Here is a 24,356-nt window from a genome sequence, read left to right on the forward strand (position 1 = left end):
CGAGCAGACGGGGAAGAACCGAGTTTAATAAATCACGGGCCTCGAATAACCGGGAATCGCTATAATGTTGCGGTGTTGTGAAAACGAAAAGGAAAAAAAAAGAAAATAGTGGTAAACTCGTAAAATTAACTCTGTGAAAAAAGTTCATCAAGCCCCCCTCACGCACACACAAACACACGCTCACGAGCACTCTAGAGAACTGTATATACTGTAATTACCAACTTGTCGACTTGATTATTTACTCGCGGCAACGGATCGACAAATGTACTTTCGCAAACTTTCAAACTCCTCTCGCTGTCTCTACTTTTTGTCGCAACGCCGTACACAGTATTTCATTTTACAGTTTGGGCTTGAAAAACAACGTTTTTCAGTTGAAAAACCGCCGAAAAATCCGGCCTGGAGAGCCACCACACGGAAGTCGATGTAAATATTTATCCACTGCGCGGAGATTTTCTTTTTTTTAGGACAATTTAAAACGTAACGTTGACAATTTATAATTGGCGAGTAAACGAGATAAGTTTTCAAAGTCGAACGAGTATATCCCTCGTTTCAGCGAGGTCGCGCAGTCGCTTCTCTAGAACAGTCAATGGAGATTTTCCATTTTTTATTTCTTTGTTTCTATACAATCATGCGAAAGTACGAAGGTATTGAGAAAAATCAACAAATTACGAGCCGACACAATGTGACTGGGGAAAAGCCACTCCGCGTTGCTACTCGGAATGACACGGGACGAGGCCGCGATACGCTTTATTGCTGTCTCAACGTCCAACTTTCTCGCACTAAAAACATCTGACGCGGGAATAAATCATCATGCATGGCAAAGGTTCGACGTCAGGTTTGAGCTGTTTTTTTTTTTCGTGACCTGAGACCCCTTTTCATTAGCAACGGATAACAGCTCATCTCGCTTTCCTCTCGCAAATAAATGTTTCGACGGTGTTCGAGTCTTCGACGATGAGAGGCGAGGAGATTTTTCCTCGTCGATTTTTCGAAGTTCAATCCATTTTTTGACCGTCCGTTGAAAAGGAGGGGGAGCTCCGTCACCAAAAATCTCATTCGGAAATGGCACAGCAAAAGAAAAATGAAAAAATAATGTTAGCGGATGACGAGAAGAAATTTTTGTCGCCATTTGTTGCGATAGGAAACCGTAAGTTGAGTCTCCTGACACGTTCTAAACGCAGAATTTCTTTTTGTCCTCATATCGACGAAATCCATCGTACTACATATATTCAAAGGGTAGACGTAGCGTTGCATAAACTCGCGTGTGTGTCGCTCGCACACGTTGCAAAGCGCCATAATGCTATCGGCTTAAATCAATAGATGGGCTATTCGCCACCGTCGTGTACGAGCCTGTACACCTGATCGTGTGTGGACTTCGCGGGGCGAAAAGCACCGAGAAAATTCACACAAAGGGACAAAAAAGGTGTGTAAAGTTTGTGCTACGAGAGATCGCGGAGATTGCATTTGTGGGGATTCCGTGTCCAATTGATTGAACGTCGAATCGATATCTTCCTTTGGTAGCTTTACTTAAAAGCGGAACCCCAAAAAATGTGTCTACTCGATTATTCTTATAAGAAGAACCAAGAAATTTTATTTCTCAACATATCAAGTCGAAGGAAAAATTGTAGTTTCGATCGTGAAAAATGATTTTTTTGTCCTCGTTCCTAAACGACGATCGCCGAAATGAAGAAAAGTATATTTTGCATTCGACAATAATTCCGTCGTCCCCTCGACACGAAAATTCTCGCAGACGTGTTTTTTTGGTTTTCTCTTTGATGTACCAAATTGCAGGGCTGGAAAATCGATTCGAGGAGAAATACCTTCAACTTGTACGTGTACTCGGGCATGGAGCACGGCTGTGTAGCATTGCCGACTCCGACCTTTAAAATCTCTGCCTGGTAACAGACGACTAGGCAAAGCAAAATAGCCGATGGAGCAGCCAGTGAAAATTCACGACAAGGAAAAAGATATCGTTACCACGAACATGTGCTACGTTTGTCTGCAGGAGAGAGAGAGAGAGAGAGGAGAGTGTCTCGCTTATACAGAGGCAGCATATTGTTATTCCTATGACAAACCTCCCCCGCATCCGCGATTTTCCGGGGCTTGACATAGACGCGTTTGACAGAACATTTTCATGAAAAATATCCCGGCGCAAAGTCTCTCCGCATACACTTTTAACACGACGAAAATTTACGACATTCCAGTATCCGTGCCGATGTATAAAGCACGCGTGGAAACGAACCTTCGTTCTGCAGGCTAAAACACTCGGATATTGGATTAAATTAAACGCTGACAAATATCATGAAAGAGGCATAAATTACGATCTTATTCGTCTGCGCATCCGCGACGAGTTGTTACCATGAGAAGGAAACAAAGAGCCTCGACGCTCCGATGCAGAAAGAGAAATATCGAGAATTGTTACAATTACAGTGTCCGAAGGATCCTCTCCATTCACGTTTCATTCAATTTCTACACAGCGAAGTTTCATCGAAACTCGTTCAACAATTCAAGCCGCGTATTTGGCAGATTTTTTATATCGAGCGAGCGTAGAAATTAGGTGGAAAAAACAAAAGATAAAAGATGGAATGCGGGATGCGAAAAAAGGGCAGATCAATGTCGGAAATCGTAATGGAATGATCAATAAAGATAACTATTTTTTTTTTTCATATTTTTTAATTAATAAGTCGTTATCACGATCCCATTTATGAACACTGAATTAAAGTAGTTCGGCCGTTCGATAAAGTACGGCGAAGGTCCACTTTTTTTTGCGGTAAACGCTAGTTCAAGGTCGAGTTGAAATATTAAATTTGATCTTCTATGATATTTTTAAAGCATTCTATTATACATTCTTATGATAAAAGTATTCTCATTGTAAGTGTTTATTAATTTTGTTAATAATTTGGACTTGAAATAAATCAACGTAAAGTAGTTGCAAACTTGACTAGTCATAGAACGGCCGAACTATAGTTTAATTATTTAAACGTGAAATTTCGATTGTCCAAACGATCTCACAACGGGGAGCAAAAGATTCACCAGCGGAGTGACGAGTTCATTTCAGAAATATCGAACATTTGCAGCCCCTCGTTCGTCTCGTTAATTTCCAATCGACGCGGCTTGACTCGAGCCACGCGAATGCGTTAGTGATCGACGAGAACAAGACAGAGAGTTTCACGCAGATGAGACTTGTTACCATTAACGAAGCTAATGATCAGCACCAAAATGATGCTTCACTCGTTAGTCAACGTTTCTTTCCCTTCGACGTAGCTGCTCGACGGCTCGTCACTAATAGTCATCACAAGAGAATAATGGACACTGATGTGCCTTCCCTTAATTAGCTGATAATAGGTCCACCCTATCATTGTATAAAACTGGCTGCTGGTGCTGCACGTTTGCGTAATTCGACGCACACACCCGCCACAATTACGGGACAAACAGCATACGCGCGTGGATAAACCAACGAAGAAAATACAAGAACGCATAACATCGGAGCGGTCACCCTCGCTCGGAAGCAGCAACCGCAAATATTGCGCTAGTGTTTGACCCTCCCCATTTTGATAGTCGCACGTGCATCCGAAGTATAGTTGCTTGTATTCGTGCGCTTATAAACACGATGCGGTTTACCTCTCATTAATGTGACTATTACGCGTCCTCATAAACGCTGCCACACGTGGACAGAATCCCATAAGCCTCATGGAATATTGCTAAATTATAGTCAATGAGCAATTGAGGCCTCGAAATATGAGGCTTTTTCATGAGGTCGTTCAATTTAATTGCCGAAAATAACTTTACGAAAGGTTTCTTCTGTCAAGGCCTTACGGTGTACACTGCAGCGGACGAAAAAACGTGATTTTCTTGATTTTTCTTCGACAAGAAAATAAACGTTTATTGACAAACTGTGAACGACATTCATTAGCACACGTGTTCATGTACTTGTACAATTTGTTTCATCAAAAAATTTCTCTAAATGGCGCAACTCCAGCTGTATTCCAGTAGCACCTTTTTTTGAGCTTCGGTTGCGGCGGACACGATAACTAAAAAACTATTCATCCGATCCACACCAAATTTTATAGCTTGGGCACTGGACGAAGGATTTGTAAAAATTTTGATTTAAAAAAAAGGCGACCATTTTAACAAAAAATTCATTTTTTGTAGTGCTAAATTTTCGGCTTTTTGTTGCAATTTTTTTTACAACAAAATACGAAATCCTTCGTCCAGGCCCCAGCTATCATTATTATAAATAAGTCGTATAAATTTCGTATCGATCGGATTGATAGTTTTTCAGTAATCTCGTGTCCATCGCAAAGGTATTTTTAAAAAAAGATGCCGTTCTGAGATAATCGTGTTTTCGGTTCAATCACCCATAACTTGGAATCTAATGCTCCAATCTTTATGAAATTTGGTGAGAATATTCTTCAGACATTGCACTTGAAGATTATCTAATAAACAAAATTTTCGATTTTTCGATTTTTAAAACGAAGAACTATGACGACCGTGATTCGTACGTGGGTTTTATTGATTTTTGTTCTCGTCTCGCGATGCCTTCGATTTCTCGATAAAACTCATCATCGGTTCGAATCCGAGCGATGGTCGAGGCACGGAAGATCGCGATGGATAATTCAGTTGGTAAAATCGCCGTTGGGAAATCGATATTTGCAATCTGCGTGAGCTCCTCCTGGCTTTTTCGCGACTCCGGCGTTCTTCATACTCGCTGCGGAAGATATCGAGCGCGTATTTCTGCCTTTCGACCATTTCTATGTAATTTTCTTGCCTCCACTACTCAGCTCCCGGGGGAGCAGAGATCTTGAAGAACGATGCAATTTCCACACGCGAAATTCTTGATGATACCGCACCGGCGCAGTCGAAGAGCCAAAGTGCATAGGCGTTCGTTCGCGGAGCGAGAGTTTTGACGTTCCGCGAGCTCCGGAATGAATGACATGTGTGCTCTGCTGCTCCTACGTGCGCTCGTGTGCGGAAATATGTGCATTGATCTCATCACGAAACCCTCTTAGAACGGTCCTCCCACCGCGACAAGATCGCGTTTACGCGTTATAAGCTAACGAGCCTGCTTCTACGAAATGCCAATTACGTTTGCGAGTTCTCGCTTCAGCGGGATCTCGTTAAGCCTTGATTCTTCAATACGTACACACCCGTGTATTTTTGTATATAATGCGCTACTAGTTCTTACACATTTTCATAGACACACAGCCGCACACCGATAAGAGCTCGGATACGAGCATAGATACACACATTTAGTCCTGTATAGACGGCGAGTATACGAGTATTATGAGGAACATCGCGATAACGCGATCTCTCTTCGAGCGTGCAAGAAATCCTCGGGATTGTCTCTTGCTGAATATGCGTGTTATTTATTGTTACGTATATGTGCATGAAGATTGTACTCTAGATGAGCCACTTTTCAACTCGCTTCGTTTCGCATTCAGCCGAATATGACATTCTGCTTGACGAGAGGACGTGGATATTTTCCCAAATTCAAATCGAGTCGGACGATATTTCTTTCAGCTTTTCGCTTTCTAATCATTCTGTAAACACTTTGAAGATGCGAAAGACTTTGAACACGAAAGTCTTTAAAATATGCCGTTCAAAATGATCGTTAAGGGCGACAAAATCCAAGACAAAATCACCTCGCACACGGGGAGAATTATATTCGAAGAATTATCGCGAGTAACGATGGTGCGGTGACGAGCTGCAGTTCTTGCCTCATATTCTTATGGGAGAAAAATTGAATTTTCCTACAAATTAAATAATATTTGTTGCTCCAAGTAGGAACCTTTACCTCGGAGTATTTAGTAAATTTTGACCTCAATATTGACTGTTATAAAACTGAAGGTTTCACGAAATCTTTAAAATTTTACAGTGCGTCACAGAAATGAATACTTTTCGTTAACTTGTCCCTGCAGTCAAATATATCACGGTAAAATTTACAGTAAATTGCACCCTGAATTTTACTGCTTAATTCAGGCGATTACACTTCTCTGTTTATTTTTTTTCTCGAACCTCGTTCGATGTGAAAATCGGAGAAAAAAGTAAGAAAATTTAAGGTGAGATCAGTTTTTGGAAATGGAGCGATACCAACGCATTCGAATGGGTTTCAGAGTTTTTGAAAAATCCAGTCAAACCGAATGAGGTTCGCTTCAAAAGAGGCTGATTTAGCATGAAATGTCCTGATTCCTGTACCGGTTGCATGTACGTCCGCAAGGTTGTCCCAATCAGCGATGTTACCCCGCCGTCAAAGATTTCACTTCGGTTCTGTACTTCTCGTAATGAGAATTCTTTATGAATTATCTCGTGCGCGTCATCGCAATGGTCGTTCGGAGCGTTTACTCGTGGCCTTGGAGCATTAGCCTTTTCTGTATTCCGCTGCTGCCAGCTGAGACGAGTGAAAAAGTGGGTTATTTCTTTAAACTCGTTGGAAGTAGTGGAGCATTTTTTTTGAGCAAATAACGTCCGGTGATAAGGTCTCGAAGGCCTTGTCCATTGAGGATTTAGTTTGGAGAAGCTCGCACGGGTTTCCGATTACGTATCAACGGTCCGCGAGGAGTTTCCGATAGAGTTCGAAAAACAGCCCTAATCCAATTGAAATTCTCGTTGACAAGACTTCCCCAATTTCGTTATTTTCTCGGATTTTTATAGATTCGTATGGAAGGAAAATATATGAAGATGGACTAAAAATTTGGAATTTTTTATGCAGACACAATAATTACGATCTCCACGTTGCACGCAGCTAAGAAACTTCGATAATCAAACTTGGCCCATGAACGATGCACAAATTAGTATTTCTCACATGAAAAAAATGTTCTTGCACTTTTGAAATATCCTTGAAACTATACCGAAAAGTTCGCTATGCTGAGTTATTTCCGTCCATCTTAAAAACATTCCCGAAAACAATCGATTTTTTGACTTTCTAAAGCAGGAGCCCCTTAAACCCCACGTCCGTTATTCGACCCCCTGAAAAGCATCGATCCATGAATTTTCGAGATTATCATCAACTCCCCGATCAATTTCAACCACCGAAGCGTCTGATTCGAACGAAATTTTCAAGCATTACGAACAAACTGAATCAGAAACAGCTCTTCGTTGATGTAGAAACTGCAGTCCAGAAAAACCCAATATCTTCGAAACCTTTGTTCGAAGCTTCACACGAAATTGACAAGTCCGGTGAACCACCGATTTGTCACGATACATCAGAGACGGATTCACCAATCCGATTTCGCCCTGATTCTACTCACTGACAGCAACATTCATGCGAAATGATTTACATGTGCGTACCTGCGGCGGGGGTTTATAGATGGGAATCGTATCGTATAGAGAAGATTCAAAGTGGAAATTGTAGCTCGGAATAGCTCGGTGGTAATCATCGATGCAGTAATGACGATCCTGTCTGTATATTGATACGAACAGGATGACCCGGCGATCGCTATCGTTCGATCCACGCTGTGTTTCTACGCAACCGTAAACCCGGCGTAATATACTATATCCACAGATAAACGCATTTGGGTAACGTTCCTGTTCGCTCTCTGTACAGGCTCAAATTAACCGTACGCCTATTAGTATTCGAGTGTCATATATATATTTCCTACGTGATGAATCGAGCGTCGTATAATACTCACAGGTGCTTTTCATCGCACCCTCACTGATTTCGATACCCGCACGGTAATATTCGTGTCGCTATTATATTGGTTATTGGTCATACACTGACGTTCAAAAGTTGTTAACTTATTTTACGAATAAACGAATTGCTTCGGATGTCCAAACGCGCGACGCTTTGCATCGTGAAATCGAGCATCATCGATTTTCCGTAATAATTTCACCGGAAGTTGTCCAGAGTTTTGACGGGGGATGTATCGAGCTGCCTAATCATCGATGATTGAGGGAAAAAATAGTGGTTGATCCAATCAGGAATAATGGTTCAGGGGAATGGAATTTTTTGAGTATTTTTTAGGGTAGAGCAAGTCCGAAGGATCGTATTTTATAGGTGTCTAAATTGAATCGATTTTTACTTCCTCCTGACAAGGTATTGTCACTTTAAATTGATGTCAGAGTTATTTATTCGAAATTGTAAATACATTTTTTCAACTTATCTTTTGCCGAATGAAATTACAAGCCATTAATTAATCGGGGATGCATCACTGACTGAGCCCGAAATTTCATTCGTCCCTGGCAGAAATACTCTAGTTTTGTTTGTGTGAAGAATCGCATTGGAGAGCACTAAGGGAAAACACAATGGAAAATGGACCAAGAAAAAAGCGTTGATAAAAAGAGAGAAAGCTATGACAGGAATGGTCCAAGCCAAGGAGAAACAAAACGCCGAAATAAGCGAATGTGAGGTTACGAGTGCTCATCAATATATCTTTATTACGAGTAAGACAATCGTCTCGAAATTTTTTCCAGACCTTCGTTATATCCTTCATTGTCATTGTCTACTTTTTCGTAAGAATCGTTGATTCGCTATATGGAAAGATAAACGTTTTTTTTACGCATTGTTCCTATAATCCTGCGTATTTTTCTTCATATTTAAGCACGTTTGTCTGAATAATCAATAAAAGACGAATCTTTTAAAATTTGATGTGCATCTCAGTCGACTACTCATTTAAACTCTGTGTAAGTTTCAAGACTTTCTTAACCCTTACTAGTCACACCTCAAGTTTCTGGCGTAATAGTCACACGGGGTCCAAAGTACCCCACTCACTTTGGGGGACGATAAATAATTGAAAAACTGTAAAAAAAAATAAAATAAAAATACTGCAATGTATTTTGAACCTTTAAGAAACGACCATAACGATTTTATTCTATACGTGTTATTTTTAATATTAAAAAAATGTCAAAAGAAAAGAATGCAGGAAAAATGATTTTTTTCACAAAAATTTATGTAGAAGTCGTAATTTTCAATTTAAAAAAAAAATCAACTCGTTCTATAAACCTGAGAAATCACGCTTTCAGGTAGTATATTAGTTAAATTTGTCACGCTGGGGTGGATCGGACCCCGGATATTCGCACGCTCTGACTCGATCGACTACCAAAACTAAACTAACGGGCCCTTTCAAATAATAACGATGAGGCTCTCTTCTCGAAGGTTCGAACTATCGACCGAGGACACCACAAGTCCCATTTTCTCGAAATTTCTATTTGGTATCGTCGCTCGAAAAACGGCTGGGGTCCAATATACCCCGTGTGACTATTAAGGGTTAAGAAAATCGTTTCGTGGATGAACAACCTTAAAAAGTGGTCCAGTAAATTTTCAGCTTTTTAATCCCATAATTTTGTGCAGTTTGCTTGCTGTCGTAGGAAAAACAAGCCTCGAACGTGCATTGCACTTATCGCGAGGGAACGCTTTTCCACCAACGACGTGAAATTTACTCGTCACAATCGTTATACGCGGAAGCACTAAAAGTGTTAAATCCTCGGTGTGATTGATCCGATGAAATGCGTTCGAGCCATGATACACACGTGTATATGCGCATAGGTGAACGCGCCCGCTGCAAATACATGCGGAAAAGGAACGAGTCTTAAAAACGTATAGCGATGTACCCCGCGCACGTAAGGCTTAACGAGTGAAACTCTCGTTCATTTCTCGTGACATCGCAGGATTTGTATATAGGCTACAGTAATCGATGAGCACGGAAAATCATTGGCTTCCTTCCCTCGGAATTTAAGCTTCCTCGGGACTATTACATCGCAGTTGGAAAATTACACCGATCATAAATTACCAATTACCTTGATTTCGCGTTGACGTTTGTTGTCCTTTTGTATAGTAATAGCTCGCGTTATTATCGGGCTGCGTTCTCCTCAATTTCGATTGTTAACTAACCGTTGCAATCTCTCGATAATATTATAAAAACACACGATCCGACATTTGAACTGACGGTTCTCATTGCTGACATTTTTTTCATTATTCAAGAATAGTTTGACCTCCTCTGAAATGAATTCCCTTCCTTAATCGTCCTTTTTCCCGTACGCTTAGAGAAACCCCCCTTTAAATCGAGTATATTTGGATTCGTTTTTGTTTTACTTTCAATTTTCATCGTCGCGATACTTTTGATCAAACATGCTGGCGGACGATTTTTCAAAAATTCACCAAAATTTCTCATGCCACAATTTTATTTGAATTTCGAGGATCCTGAAAAGAAGCGAAAAAACGGGGAAAAAGTTTGATGACACAGGAAGAATTGTGTCGGAAAGATTGCTGACTTGACGGGCCGTCGATTGGTGCCGAGCCAGCATTTATTTCGCGTATATAACTAGAGAGAGAGAGAGAGACACACACACAAACGCACGCGCAGCCCGTTTACACACGTATACGAAGCTCGACGAAAGTCCGGAGCAGTGCACAGCTCTCGGTCAATGCAATTCATCCATCGGTCTTATAGGTCTATTCTTTTGGCTTTGTTCGTTCGACGACGCCCCGTTCCAACTGGTGGAGCGTCGCCACCCTGCCTCGTCCTGACCCTGGTAACCTTGACCCCTGGAAAAATGGCCTGTCCTGGGGGTCGATCGCTCGATAATCGCACCGATTGGGGATGGGCGAAGAGATAAGGAGTGACGGAGAAAACCGGTTGGTTCAAACGCAACGAGAGAAACATCCATTAAATTTTTATTGCTGTGGCATGTCAGATGGAAATGAAACTCCCACATTTTCTCACAAATTGTCGTCGCACGTTTGGGCAGAGTACTGTTCGGTGCGCCGAAGAATTCACTTGTTATCGACTCTACGACGAATGCGTCCTTAGTACTTGTCCCATTTTCGTTGGATTCGTAGAGCTTTCATCTCGATCGTACACTTTTTTCTCGGAATTTAATCAACCGCTGCTGGTGGCCTCGAATTGGAAAAGAGATTAACGCAGGAAGGATTATTGGGTCAATACATTATTTTACTCTAATCCATTTCGTTCCTACTTCGATACAAATTGTTCCTAGTTTACTCAATCCTTTATATACGTATTATTTTATTATTTGATCAGCTCAACTCCCAAAGTAGTTTTCGAATGACAGCATTACCCAGCAAGCGTTCACGAAGCAGCTCGGCTCAACGCAAATGAAGGGCTGAAATGAGAAGCATGTCGAAGCTGTACAGGCTGATTTAGAACGAACTGCACCTTCCAATTTCACCGGTGGCGTGGAATGCTTCTCCTTTTTCTTATTTTATTTATCTTTCTACAAAGTATGACAAATTATTGTGAGGAGAGTGCGTATGAAAGTGCTCGGCCAAAAAATCTTTTTCGAGCGTTGCAAAACAGAATATTGAAGGATATTGAACGTGATCAATTTGCTGGATCACTTCAGAGTCCATGAAACCACGCACATTATATGCTGGACTCACAGTATCGTGACGAGTCAGATGAAATTTGAATTCTCGTAATTTTTGAATTTTTTAAAGTGATTTTCTTTCGTGAAGAATCCCCGCTGAAAGAGACGAATGTTAATATTGTTTTGCTTGGTAAATAATTCGAAACTTCGAGCCGTGCGATTTAACATCGGCGCTGAATCATCGTGTATAAACGGTTGAAAAGGCTCCACAAGGTCTTGTCTCGTACCATTGCTCGTATTATAACTGTTAAGGCCAATTTGTACTGCGAGCAGCACTGTGCTAGGAAACTCGGGATTCCTGCAACGTTCTGGGAGTTTTACTTTTACATCTCTGTGTCAAGAGAGGCAGCAGCAGCGGTTCCAAGTCAAGAGATTATAAACGTGAAAAAAATCGCGATTATTTTTTGGCGCTGCCATACTTTTTGTACGCGCCCAATCGAAAAAGTAACCACGAAAATTAACAATGTTCGAGCTCGTCATACCGGCCTGTTTCTCGCATTTGCACACAAGTATTTCAAATAATGGACCGTACAGACGTGTAATTCTGTAAAAGCCGCGCGCCGAAAGTGCTTTTGCGATAATTGACATGACTCGCGGACATTCTGGACTTAATTAAAAAATATACAAAAAATGCTTTTCGAATGGACGTGAAAATGGAGGTTCCTGCTATGACTATTAATTTTTTCATCTCTAACTTTCGTTGTCAGATGACATCATGAAAATTCGCACTCGTATTAAGGAAGTTCACGCGAATCTAATGGAAATCGAAAATTCCAACTTTGAGAGTTGAAATTTGGAAATATGCTAGAAATATAAAGCGCGCATTTATTCCCGGAATTATTATAGAATCTACCGTCTAGTTGTCGATAAAACAATTAACGAGAATCACATTTTTTTAAGGGTTGTACACAGGCTCTTATGGCAGGCACACTCCCCGTGCGACGATTTGGATTCAATGAAATCAAAAACGAGAATAAGAAAGTATGATGATTTTAGAAATCAATGATGTCTTGAGAAAGCCTTGTTACCGTTGAAAATCACTTGGGAATGGAAAAAGATGAACACTTATTTGAGGTTAACGAGTAATAACGACATAAACGGTGGAAGGTTTGACAACACCATGAGCCAGCTGGTTTAAAATACAGATATGCATGCGCAAATAAATAGAAAATGGCTGTCGTCACATTTTCCTTAACAATTTTACTGCGAAAGTATTTCAACCGCTTTCACTATAATTAAAAATTGATAAATCTCAACAAATAAGTTACGCATAATGTTAACAATTGCGAGAATAAATTTTGATAGTTTCTTTGGTCATGAAAAGAGCAAAAAATTCAGTTGTTTTTTCGAACCACAAGTAACGCCCGATTTTCCTTAACTGACTTTGCAGATCGGTCGCTTTTCATATTTTTCACTCTTCAAAAAGCGCGTCGCGATACAAACTTGATGAAACTACGTGCATCAGACGGTGCATCATGCAGACTTGGCCAAAAACATTTGTAAAACTACAGCACCGATTCGACCAGCATAGCCTGCAGGGTCGCAGTTACCTGGAACGAGCACGCCAAGTTTTTGTGTTATTATTACAGCGAACTTTAGTGACACGCAACATTATTTGGCTGATGAAAAAACGTCGATTTCGGCAAAGATTAAGTTTTTTCGTCCCCAGCCTTCCGCGCTCCTCTTTCTCGAAAGTTTTAACCAAGTATTTATACTACAAGTACTGTTTATATAGATGCGGTTGTACCGTCCCGAGGCAACCCAGAGATACCTATTATCCCTTGTAACGATCGCGAGCGCAACGGTAATAGTACATAAAGTTGCCGATAATTTGGTGAATGCTCTCGCGAGAGAGTTGTACGAAGAGTTTTGAGATCTGTTCATTCGTGCGGAGATGATGTGGTTTAGCGATGTTGAGCGCTCAGTTGCCAAAGAGGTCGCGAGACTAAGGAAAACGAGTGTAGCATGGTGGAGAGTCGAGTGCGGAGAACAAGATCGAGAAATTTGATGATCAGTCCTGAAAGGAGTTGTCCCTCTTTCCTCGAATACACAGCATTTATCGATTCGATTAGCGTAATGAATTTCTTCCGTTGAGCATACAAAAACTATTTTTTTTTCCCTCATAAATGTTAATGCTGGAGAAACAAGATTGAGAGCGAAGATATGGGTGTGGCTTGTACGAACTATGTCAGTACGTACGACGCCGTTGCCTCTGAGTAATTCACCCGTGTCCGAGGTTTTATTAATAAATTACAAAAGAAAGTCTCTCCTCGGGAATAATCATATTTCAAATCGCAGTCATTTGTTCTCCCCCAATGAGTCAATCTCGTTTTTTTCTGCTTGCAGTTACACGACTGGACCCGAATCTCGACAATAAGAAGAATAGGATTTATCGTAATTAGTGAAAAAAGGGGAGGAAAAAACAAAGCAAAGAAGGAGAACAAGTGATTTGATGGAAAGTGGAAAAGCATTGTGATAGTGTTTTTATCTTCGTTTTTCAATTCGGGGGGATCAATATATACACGTGTAGATAATACAATTCGTTAGCGATCGGAGATTCCGCGGCGGTGAAAACGTGAGAGACGTAAGGCGTTATAATCGGAAAAGTGTCGATATGCCGTGTGAAAAATGGAATAATCGGTATGCCACGAATCCGAGTAACCGAGGGGCCTGAGAAGATAATAAATTGTGCGTTCGTGATTAAACTTGGCCGTTTTCATTCGTCTTTTTCGCATTATAAAATGTCTAAAAGCGCGTTGATTAATAAGGGGGGAGCCTGCTAATTCGGCGAGTTGCACGAACTCTCGAGTGTTAACCTCGATTTCCTTATGCTACTGTTCCGTCGTAGGAGAGGCGAAGAGCACGTCGAAGAAGGAGACGGCGGTGAGGAAGCGAAGGAAGAGGAAGAAGGAGGAGCGGAGGAGCAGGAGGAGGAGGAGGAAGACGAGGAGAAAGCCCAATCACGAAGAACGAGGAGATACGGATTTATTTTCTAAAAATAAATCGAAAAAGGAGCAACTGGGTACCCTGCAATTTACAGGATCGATATAGCCTTCTTTCAACTTTGTTTTTGTTTTTCATTATTTTTCCTCATTGCGCCTCGTAACAACCATCAATATTCTCGAGTCCAAGAGCCTCGAAGGAGCTTACTGGAAAATTTTTCACGGTTAAATTGCACCGAGAATTGGTCGATCGAGCGGGACTCGCCGTCGTCGTATTCTCATTCACCGCAGGAGAGCAGTAAAACGGGGAGAGGCAGGTTCGTGCTCTCGGCTTTACGAGTGATATTTGTTGCAAACTTGTGCTGTTGTAGAAACCACAAAAAACGAAAACATCTGTGGACGCCCTCTCTCCGGTATCCTCGTGCTGCGAAGAGCGTTCGACTCTATTCCCCCGATCGCCACATTTCGATTCATCTTTATCCGTCTGCCCTCGATGAGATTGCAAAAACCTCCCGAAGATACCAGATCACGAAGGCGACTGTTCGATCTAGATTGAGGCCCGGAACTCCGCGAAACTCCCCACACCAAACGAGGATCCCAAGCTCAGTCGATCAAAGACTCCAACAAATCGGCCAAATATTTCCAACCATTTCGTAACTAACATACATTTTTCAAAGCAATCAATCTGCACCAGCTCAAAGTGGAACCGAAGGAGGGAGCGACCAATCGATAAGACCGCTTCCAACTCATCGTCCTGCTTCTCTCTTTTCCACTTTTTCGACATTCTCACTGAAGCACTCAATGTAAATGGGCCTCATGAGGTCCAACAGGCGAACCAAGTAATTACATAAATTACTAAAGAATTTCAAAGAAAACGTGAGAGAGAGAGAGAGAGAGAACAAAGAGAAATATATCTATATACACCCACATATATAAAAATAAATATCAAGTATTAGCCAAGAATCCCAACGAGTATTTAATCACAAGAAAAAGTGAGAATCTTTTTATGTAAATATAAATAAATATATGTATATGTATGTGTGTGTGATGTTCAACGACTGTGAGACCGTTGAATTTGCGATGAGAGATTGATATACACATATATATATGAATATATATACCTACAAACACACACACACACACACACACATATATTGTGTACATACTTCGAGAAAGTATAAAAGAGTTGGGGAAAACAAAAGAGGCCGAAGGATTTAGAAGAATAAAAAAATAAGAATAAAAAAAAAAGGAAAGGAACGAGGCGATCGTAGCTCCGACTCTGTTGATTCGAGTCAGATTTATATCGAGCCACGTTGAACGAGGCTGTGAATGGGTTGATATATTTGTTAGAGTTAAAGAAAAAATCGGTGGAAAAGATATTCGATCGGTGGACGAGTCTAGAATCGATTGGATTGGAATATCTACTACGAGAGACGACGAGTCTTAAGGTTGTACACCCGCTATATAACCGCGAGTGTTCTTTCGCTGGTTCGTCTCGAACTAGTGCCTTTGGGTTTAGCTTTTGGCATATCGGGCGACTCGAACTCGTTGAGTCACCGTGAAAAGGGCTGTGCAAAGTGGCAGGATCGAATAAGGAAGTGGGAAAAGTGAGGAAAAACATCGACGGCATGTACAAAGACCCCAACGGCTCACCCGGAAGCGGCGGCGGCGGCGGCGGCGCCTCGGCGAAGGGCGATGAGGTCGAGCTAGTCAGCAGATTCCTGGCACCTTTATGCGCCCGGGATGAGACAGCCAGGAATATCGCCCTCGCAGCAGCTAGAACTACCGTCGAGGGATGGCTCGGCGGTGTTGGCAGTCCTAATCAGTGGGAGGACACGACCGAGATTGAAAACACGAGCGAAGAATATCGCAAGTTCAAGGCTCAAGATGGAAGGTAAGCTCTCCGAGGTCTATCGAAGCTCGGCTCCATCACGTTTTGGAACTTCTTCTCTTTGACTGTGAGAATAATAAACTTCAATAAATGTGCTCCAACATCCAAAGGGGGAGCCGAGTCACACAGGGGGCTCTCAATAATTCGTGTCTTTGGGGGACTTTACCTGAAAATTTCTCATAACTCGAAATTTGAATTTGACTGTAAATTATGAATTGAAAAACGAAAAAAATTAATTCAGCTTTTACTTTAGCAATGATACACTTTTACTCAACTTCACTCGGACACTTTTAATTGGTGTAAAAAAACTCTCGAATAATTCCAGTAAATCTCCAATTTTGTTCTCTGACGAAATTTCAATTCGTAGCTTTCCAACGTACAGCAATTATTCGTGAAATAAAAAATTGGTGAATGACAAATCTATTTTTCGTTCATTCCGTTGAACGCCAACGCTGCAAACTTCAGCGTCGTCAGATTTGATTGGCCAATTTCCAAAAATCGTTTCAATGGATTCGTTAAACTTCTCCTAATTTGTTTTTTTTTCTGTAAAAATGTTGTGCAGATACGACATGAGTATTGAGAGGTCGCCACAAAAACCGGTGCCGAAGATCTCCGAACATCGCCGTAACGAAAATATGCAACAGAATTATATCCGAACGCACCATTCGTTGCAGGACGCATTCAGAATCGAGAGTTTCTTTCCACAAAGCGTTACGGAGAATTCGAGGCGTTTTGTTCGCGATAATAGTCTCGATACCGGTGATAAATTTGGTGGAGGCTCGTACGATTGTGTCGACGGTAAATTCGGCACCGAAAGCCAAAGTAACGGAGGATCCAAGGACAGATGGACGAGACACACGGGGATGGCGATGAGCGAAGGCGTTCTGGAAAAATTAGGAAGATCAAATTCATCGGACGAGGGCAAGGGATTCAATGTTACGGATGAGAAGGGAGGCCGAAGGTACCGGGAAAACAATGTGCTCGAGACCCGTTTCAGTTCGAGCAACGAGAGCGAGCGAAAGTTCATCGGCTACGTTGGTAGCAACCCGAGAGACATGTACGACGAGGCTTGTAACGACGAGACGAAGCAGCAGCGGGGCCTCAAGTCTTCTGGCAAAATAGGCAAAGCCACGAGACAGATCCAATTGGACGACGATTACCTGGACTCGGACACAAGAATTTATGGCAAGAGTCCGAAATTCGATGAAAGTCACAGTGGCAACTTCGCTCCGTACGAAAGCCTCTCAAAAAGCGTTAATTACTGGTCGCGTACCGATTATTACGGGACGAGATACGAGCGCGAGGGGGAACGTCACGATCGACGAAACCTCAACATTCGCTCGGCCGCGGGCCGAAAATTTTACGAGTGCAGCGACGACACTTTGTTCGACGACGATTACTCTCCTCGCTCGAATCGCAATCGCGATGGCGTTGTTTTCAACACTTTGGAAGGCTTCGATCAAGAAAATATGAACGCCACTTGCAGCAATGCGAATGAGGAAGAAGTTGGCGAATACGGCGAGGACGACGATGAAGAACACTCGGAAAATATGAATCTCGAGAACCCCGAAGATTCCAACTACGAGAACGTTCGATTGGAAAACTCGTTCGGTCTCCCTTCACGACCCTCCGACGATCGTCGCTCCATTACCAAAAGCGCCGATCAGCCGACCGGCCAAAGAGCCGAATCTCACGAAGAGCATTATTTGCGCAACGGACCCGAAAGAAAATTCAGCGCTGGACAAATAAAACGACCGCTGTCCCAGGACGAAGACGTTTCCTCCAAAAGCGGTCGCACCCTCGAAGGACCCGAAGTTACACCCGGTGACGTCGGCAGGATGCTCAACCTCGGCAACGCTCTCGATGGACCACGCCAGGCACAGCCCAACAAATATTTGAGTCTCGTCACTCTTCACCTACCGGTTATCCTCCGTCTCAGTGTCAACTGCCCTTTTGAGAACGTTCGCATCAAATGCTCCGAAATCCTACTCATGGTCAAGGTGAGCTTCTCAGCAATTGTCCATCGAGTTCAGTCAAAAGATAGCGAGTCCTCCGTCCCTCATTTTCAGCCGATCCTCGAGCATGCATCTTCAAACGCAATCCTACAAATTTTTCTTCTGAAACAAAATCAAACCGTTCCGCGTGGAGTCGCTTTTTCAGTTGCCAAAAAGAAGAAGAAAAAAAAAAAAAAAAAATTCTGAGACGCGACATTAGCAGTTAAAAACTGGAATTCGCAGTCGATTCTTAAACCATCATTTCTTGGTATGGTGACTTGAATATGATCATTGAGAACATTTGAAAAGTTCACATTTTAAGACGATTCTCATTCTGTGCATCGTGGACTGAGATAAAGAGTTATTAGAACGAAAAAAATGATTTGAAAAAGGGAGTTTAAAAAGGTGTTTACTTCGCGGATGTTCGTTCGAATGCTCCGTTGATTTTCAACGTGTCGCACCACCGAAACTCCGGCATTCGTGAATTCGAATACGATATCCCATGAGTATATACACACATATTTATCTACATATACAACGCGTGAATAATTTAATATGCAAATTTGTTTATGTATGCTCGCACTGATGGCTAGATAAATGATGAAAGAAAGGCGATAAATAGCGATGGGGGTTTCGCATCGTGACTTCTCTTTTTCGTTCCGCACAATGAATTATTTATGCCGTCATGTATATTGTAATACGCACATAGATTTACTTCTCTACACATACCGAGACCATTTCTTTTTCCATGTACTTTGAATTGCCGTTTAGAATTATCATTCCTGTTTTACTGTTCTCGGCTTCAGAAGCGCAAACGAAAAACTCATTGGTTCTATGATTTACGTGCTTTCGTAGAGTTCATTGGGCACCAAAGTCTTATCGAGATGTTAGTCATTGAAAAAATCGAGACAATAATTTTTATTGGCGACTTTTCGTTTTATTTTATTTACTTTTCATTTTATTTACATTTTCGACGACGAGTGTCAACGACACGATCGGAGTTGCTTTTTCTGCTGTCCCGGCCCGGTTAACTCTCGGAAAAGTGTAACGCTCGACTCTAAAGGAAAAGAAAAGTCATCGGGAAACCAGCTCGAGTTCTTTCGCAATTATTATTCGCGCGTTCGATTAAATTGTACCGTCTCTTATTTTACGACAGACCCGGATCCCACAAATGAGCAAGATTTACGTTGGTTATCTGGACACTTTGCAGAGTTTGATGAAAAATAGTATTTTTATAGATGTTTTCGTTTTTTTTTGCACTCATTATGTAGCAACGATACGAGAAGCAAGTCAATTATCACTTTTTATTCAAAGGCCGATAGGAGAAAGCAAAACTTGATAAAAATTCATCATAGAAGTTCGGCGAGTCAGCATTTTCTGAAAAAACGTGTTTCTTGTCTGATTCCGGTACCGTTGCTTACGAGACGCCAACACGGATCGAGAATACGTTCGGTTCTTGTACTCCGGGTGTGTGAAAACCGAACGGGCGTGCTGCTCGCCAAACTATTTTTTCTACCCATGCACAGTTTTGCTTCATTCTACAGTGATTTGAACTTTATCAATTTTTTCTCCAAAACCGGTGAATTTTTCGAGATAAGCTTCAAAAACGTTAATAAAATTCCAACGGGAAAACTGTCGCAATATAAAGCTGGTTTTCGATCCATTCACTTCCAAATTCAATGCGAAAACCTTCTCGAGAAAAGACTTTTTAATTAAAAAACATGTTGGTACCGCAATTCGAATATTGTTTAAAAAAAAAGTGAGAAAAAATAAACGCCCGACGTGGGGCTCGAACCCACGACCCTGAGATTAAGAGTCTCATGCTCTACCGACTGAGCTAGCCAGGCCTGTGACGGTCAGTAGGACGAAGCGGTATTTATTGAGTGTCTCAGAATAAGAGATTCGAATGATTTCAGGATCGTGGTTTACCAGTGCCAGAGCCTGCATTCGAAGGACCAAGTGCTTTCGTGCCCACATCGGAGGTGAGTCCTCCTTGAAGAATGTTTTTTCCTCTTCGCTATCATTGTTATTATGCTTTCCTACAAGTCAGTGTGTGTCCACGAGAAATGCGATGTTGCCAAGTGGGCGGGTCGAAATACTCCGAATGTTGTGCCAAAATAAAATGGTCACGAGTAATTCTCGTCGAGAAAGTCGTTAGGTTTCTCAATGTAACGACGATTTTTCGTTCTGCATTTTGCTAGGAGTCGAAAATTTGTCGAAAATTTCCAAACCGGATGCAAACAATTCGAAAATTCGTTTGCAAAAGTTGAGAAACATTCGGGATTTCTTCCAGTTTCTCAACAATTTCGGGCTTCGAATTTGCAAATCGATCTCGGAAATGCCCTCAAAATAAATAACACAAATTTCATTACGGATGATTCTGATTCCAATAAAAAATACGAATTTAGATTTTTTTCTCGAATTATTCACTATTGTGAGGTTTCGTAAAAGAAGAAAAAATATGATTCCATGGGTGAAAGCTATTTGATGTCCGGTGGGAAAGCGGGAGGTGACCCAGTCTCTGGGGGGAAAATCTCGAGGTCAATCGACGGTTTATGCAGGAATGAAAATCCTTGGATCTGTGCACTCATTAATAAACGATGAAAACAATTGCAATGAAGAGAATGAAAAGAAATGAGAAAAGAATAGAGAATTTATCGTTGCGAAAAAGGCCCGATTGACGTGGGACGAGCCGGGGAATTATCGTCGATTGAACAACGAAGTTCTTCCTCCACCGTTCGTAACTATTTCGCACCGAGGCCCCGATCATTTGTCCCCTCATAAGCCTCAATCTATCCTAATAAAAAGCAATTAAGGTCTTGCTATCGAAAAAGTTGCTCCGGTCGTACGAAGACTTTCCGTTTTATCGACAGCCCCGACAGTTTTCTTCTTTATCGTGCGCGACGAACTTTCATCGAGACTCGAGCGAGGCAACGAGTAGCTCCATCTTCCGCCGTTTCATTTTCACCTCTAAAAAATGCTTTTTTCACCGTCGGTCTTTGATTTTTCGCCTCTACCGATACCGTATCTTCGGTAGAGCGAATACCGACTTTCCGTTTCTGTCGTGGCTTCGAAAGCAGCGCTCTCTTCTATCCTCGCGCCCATCCGATCCGAAATTTCTGAAAAAACATTATTTTCGCAGTCTGTCAAAAGCAAACGTCGTTCTTTTGGAAAGTCAGAAGTTTCGAATGAATTTTTCCAGGGAAAATTATTGAAAAATCGTTGCAAAGATCTAAACGGAAAACGCGGCAGAAGTTTAAGGTCGGCTCGTTCCCCGGGCATTTTAGCAAAAACGTTCCGACTCGTACCTCCGAATATTTGGCCTTTCGTCAAGAGTCTCATCATCCCTACTTTTTCGTAGCTCGCGATAAAACGTCTTGCCAAAAGGAGCTTTACACTTTCTTATCCACGTATAAATCCAGCGCCAAATGATTGCACGCACGAGCGGCAAATGTAGGGAAAAAGATGCGAAATGGAAATAAAAAATATTGGTGTATATAGCGAAGCTAGAAAAAGAGAGAGAAAAAAACGAGATTGAGAACTCTGAGGGATTACATCACGCTCGAGTTGCGTTTCTGAATGCTTTTCGCGTCGTCGTCCTCCTCCTCCTCCTCTTCAACATATCCTAGACTTTATCCTCGTATATATAATCGTACATACTTGTATAGATCTGTATACTTGGAGCATCCACGGTACGTGTTTAAGACGTCGTTTGTCCCGCGCGAGGGCTCCCGGTCGTCAACGAGAGTTCCCTGATCTCGAGTATACAAGCGCCTCTCATTTCAACCCCCTCGGTAGCCTATTCACGTATTCAAGGCTCGCTTTCGGTGCTAATAGCACTGATGCAACGAAAGCCAAGCTGATAGAATCGTCCCTCGTTGGGGGGGTCATTCATGCGAAAAAATGAGTGTTTTACTGTGAATAAAAAATCTTCCAAGACGTCTAAAAACGCTTGTGTCTTTGTGCGTACTTTGAATTTCCGCGAGAAGAACCCTGCTAATTTACACTTTTTCACATTCGTTCCCCGCGATTATTTTTCTCGTTTCGAAGAGTGCCTGCGAGTGTGCTGGACGTTTCCACTGGGAGAATTTAAAAAAAACCTCAAAATAATCGAAAGATTCGAAAGGACGAAATGTTGCTTCCGGAGTTTTTTTTTTCACGCGAGCAGCATCGATTCGTTTCTCCGTTAATTTCAACCTCGTGCGCATCGCTTCGGAAGCGTAGTCGTGTCGATTCTTTCCACGATCGTCGCCGAAAATCCTCGAGATAATGCACAACAATTTTTCCCCTTTTCTCTCCAAGTCCCCAACATTTTTCCCACGTAATTATAAACGCGGTGCACAGATATGCGAGCCCTGAGGTATTTTAAAAAAGTCTCAGTGGCTCGCCCTCAATTATATGCTCGAGGAAGTTCGGTTGCCAGAATAAGAATAATTCTTCGCTACTGTTGCGCTCACCGTTTGTCCCTGAGAGACTAGTAAATTCGGTATAATCACCCATAATACGTGACATCCATACACACACGCACACACACACACACACACACACACGCACGTTCATAGACTCGAGGCAGGACTTATCAGAGCTTACACATATATTCCGGAGGGGATGAGTGATCCCCCGTGTGATTAAAACTTTCATTCGTATAATTTCGTTCAACTTTTCAAGTCTCTGTCGCTGCGCTCTGGTCTCGATGGGTATATAAAAAGGAAGGTGGAAAATAAGGAGATGCGAGGAGTCTTTGGGACTCGATTCTCCGTGTGTCTCACCCCCTTGAAACGCTTTGAGAAAACTTGACTCCACGTTTTCCTTTTTTCTCTCCCTCTCGCCGTATATCTGTGTCGCTCTCCTACCGGTATTTTCATTCCACCGGGTCTTCTCTTTCTCCTCTTTAATGCTTCTTTCTCCCCTCTCCCGCTTTTCCTCTTTCTCGTGCAACCAGCCCAGAAGGATTATAAAGTAATCTCTCAGAGTGCGGTGAGCTCGAGTCAAGACGAATTTTCGTTGAAGGGCCGAACCGCGAGTAAAGGGTTAGGCAGCGAAAGAGGAGAGGAAACCAAGTCTGTGCTCGCTCCGTGTATATACGGAGGCTCGCAAATCTTGTGCTCGCGAGGTTCGCGAATCTCCAAATTCTCGAGATCGTTGTCTCGAAGATTTCATTAGTCGGGCTCGCTCTGCAGCCGCGTGGATAGAACCTGCTCTTTCCGGTGACGTAACGCACCGTCAGAAGTGCCTACGATTTCAATGTTCGACGTTCCGCCTCAATCTTTCGCTGCCCAATCGTCCCCCGTTCTTCACGTATGGCTTCCAGGACGCCCTGTGGAATGAAGCAGAAAGAAATCGACACGATTGGGTCGTACCGCGCATAACGGAGGCAGGAACGGGACGGCGATGGAGTTTCGAAGCAATTTATCGCTGTTTCGTGCATGAATCCGACGCCAAGTTTCTTTTCGATTCTTTCGGGGCTTTTTCGCAAGCAACATACGCAAACATATTTTTCTCATTCATCTCATAGATACACAGGCCGTGAGAAAAAGATATAAATCGAAAGCAACGCTTTTTAACGTTTTTTCACCCCCCCCCCCCCTCTCCCTCGCCGTTTTTTTCAAGTGCCGTGAAGAATTTCGGTTTTTCCTCGTATTTTATAAGCTTTTACGCTCCGGCAATATGTTGGCGAAAAATAACGTCGATTTCATCGTGGATGCACACTGTGTCAATATTTTACGAGATTTGTGTACACGCGTATGAATTCATCGCACAGTCGACTCTCCCAGCCGCCAACTCGACGGGACTTGATGGCCTCCGGTGTACAAACTTCTACCCCGCCGTAATGCTCGTGTTGTAACAATAAAGTTGGCGATTATGACGAGAATAGTTGAAATTTATATTTTCATTGGTCGTCAACGATGGCATCGTTAGAGTTGTTTTTTATCAAGCACTTGTACGCACTTTTATAATCGAAGAATTCGATTCTTCATGGTTCGTAGTCGCCCCTTTTATACTTCAGCGCGGAGGTTTTCTCGGAGCCACCGCTTGCCCTTCAAAGGCAGCCGAGAACCTCCTTAAGAAAGTCACCGCAGCGAGTAAATATTTCGCGAGTTGACTCAAGGGATGAAGACCATGGAAGTTGGGAGAGTCGACTGTACACAGTTTGTAGAAAATGCGATGCTCTCAAACGCGCTACAACCCGGTTTGCAGTTGCAAGAGCTT

General features: G+C 42.3%; 1 protein-coding gene and 1 non-coding gene across 4 annotated transcripts in view; one reads left to right on the forward strand and one right to left on the reverse strand.

The window, feature by feature from the left end:
* The window catches only part of Sesn (Sestrin), a 167,062-nt gene that overhangs the window by 23,848 nt on the left and 118,858 nt on the right, over positions 1–24,356 (forward strand). For 2 of the 3 annotated variants that reach the window (XM_043417160.1, XM_043417161.1), the window contains exons 2-4: positions 13,666–16,155; positions 16,715–18,152; positions 20,063–20,128. In XM_043417160.1, coding sequence (XP_043273095.1) covers positions 15,890–16,155; positions 16,715–18,152; positions 20,063–20,128 — 1,770 coding nt within the window. In that variant the 5' untranslated portion in view covers positions 13,666–15,889. The remainder of the gene's footprint in view (positions 1–13,665; positions 16,156–16,714; positions 18,153–20,062; positions 20,129–24,356) is intronic. The other variant, XM_043417162.1, reaches the window with a different exon arrangement.
* TRNAK-CUU (transfer RNA lysine (anticodon CUU)) lies at positions 19,921–19,993 on the reverse strand. The gene has a single exon. It is a non-coding gene; the product is annotated as a tRNA-Lys (tRNA).

The sequence above is a fragment of the Venturia canescens genome, chromosome 4 (assembly GCF_019457755.1).
Source record: "Venturia canescens isolate UGA chromosome 4, ASM1945775v1, whole genome shotgun sequence".
NCBI classification, from domain to species: Eukaryota; Metazoa; Arthropoda; class Insecta; order Hymenoptera; family Ichneumonidae; genus Venturia; species Venturia canescens.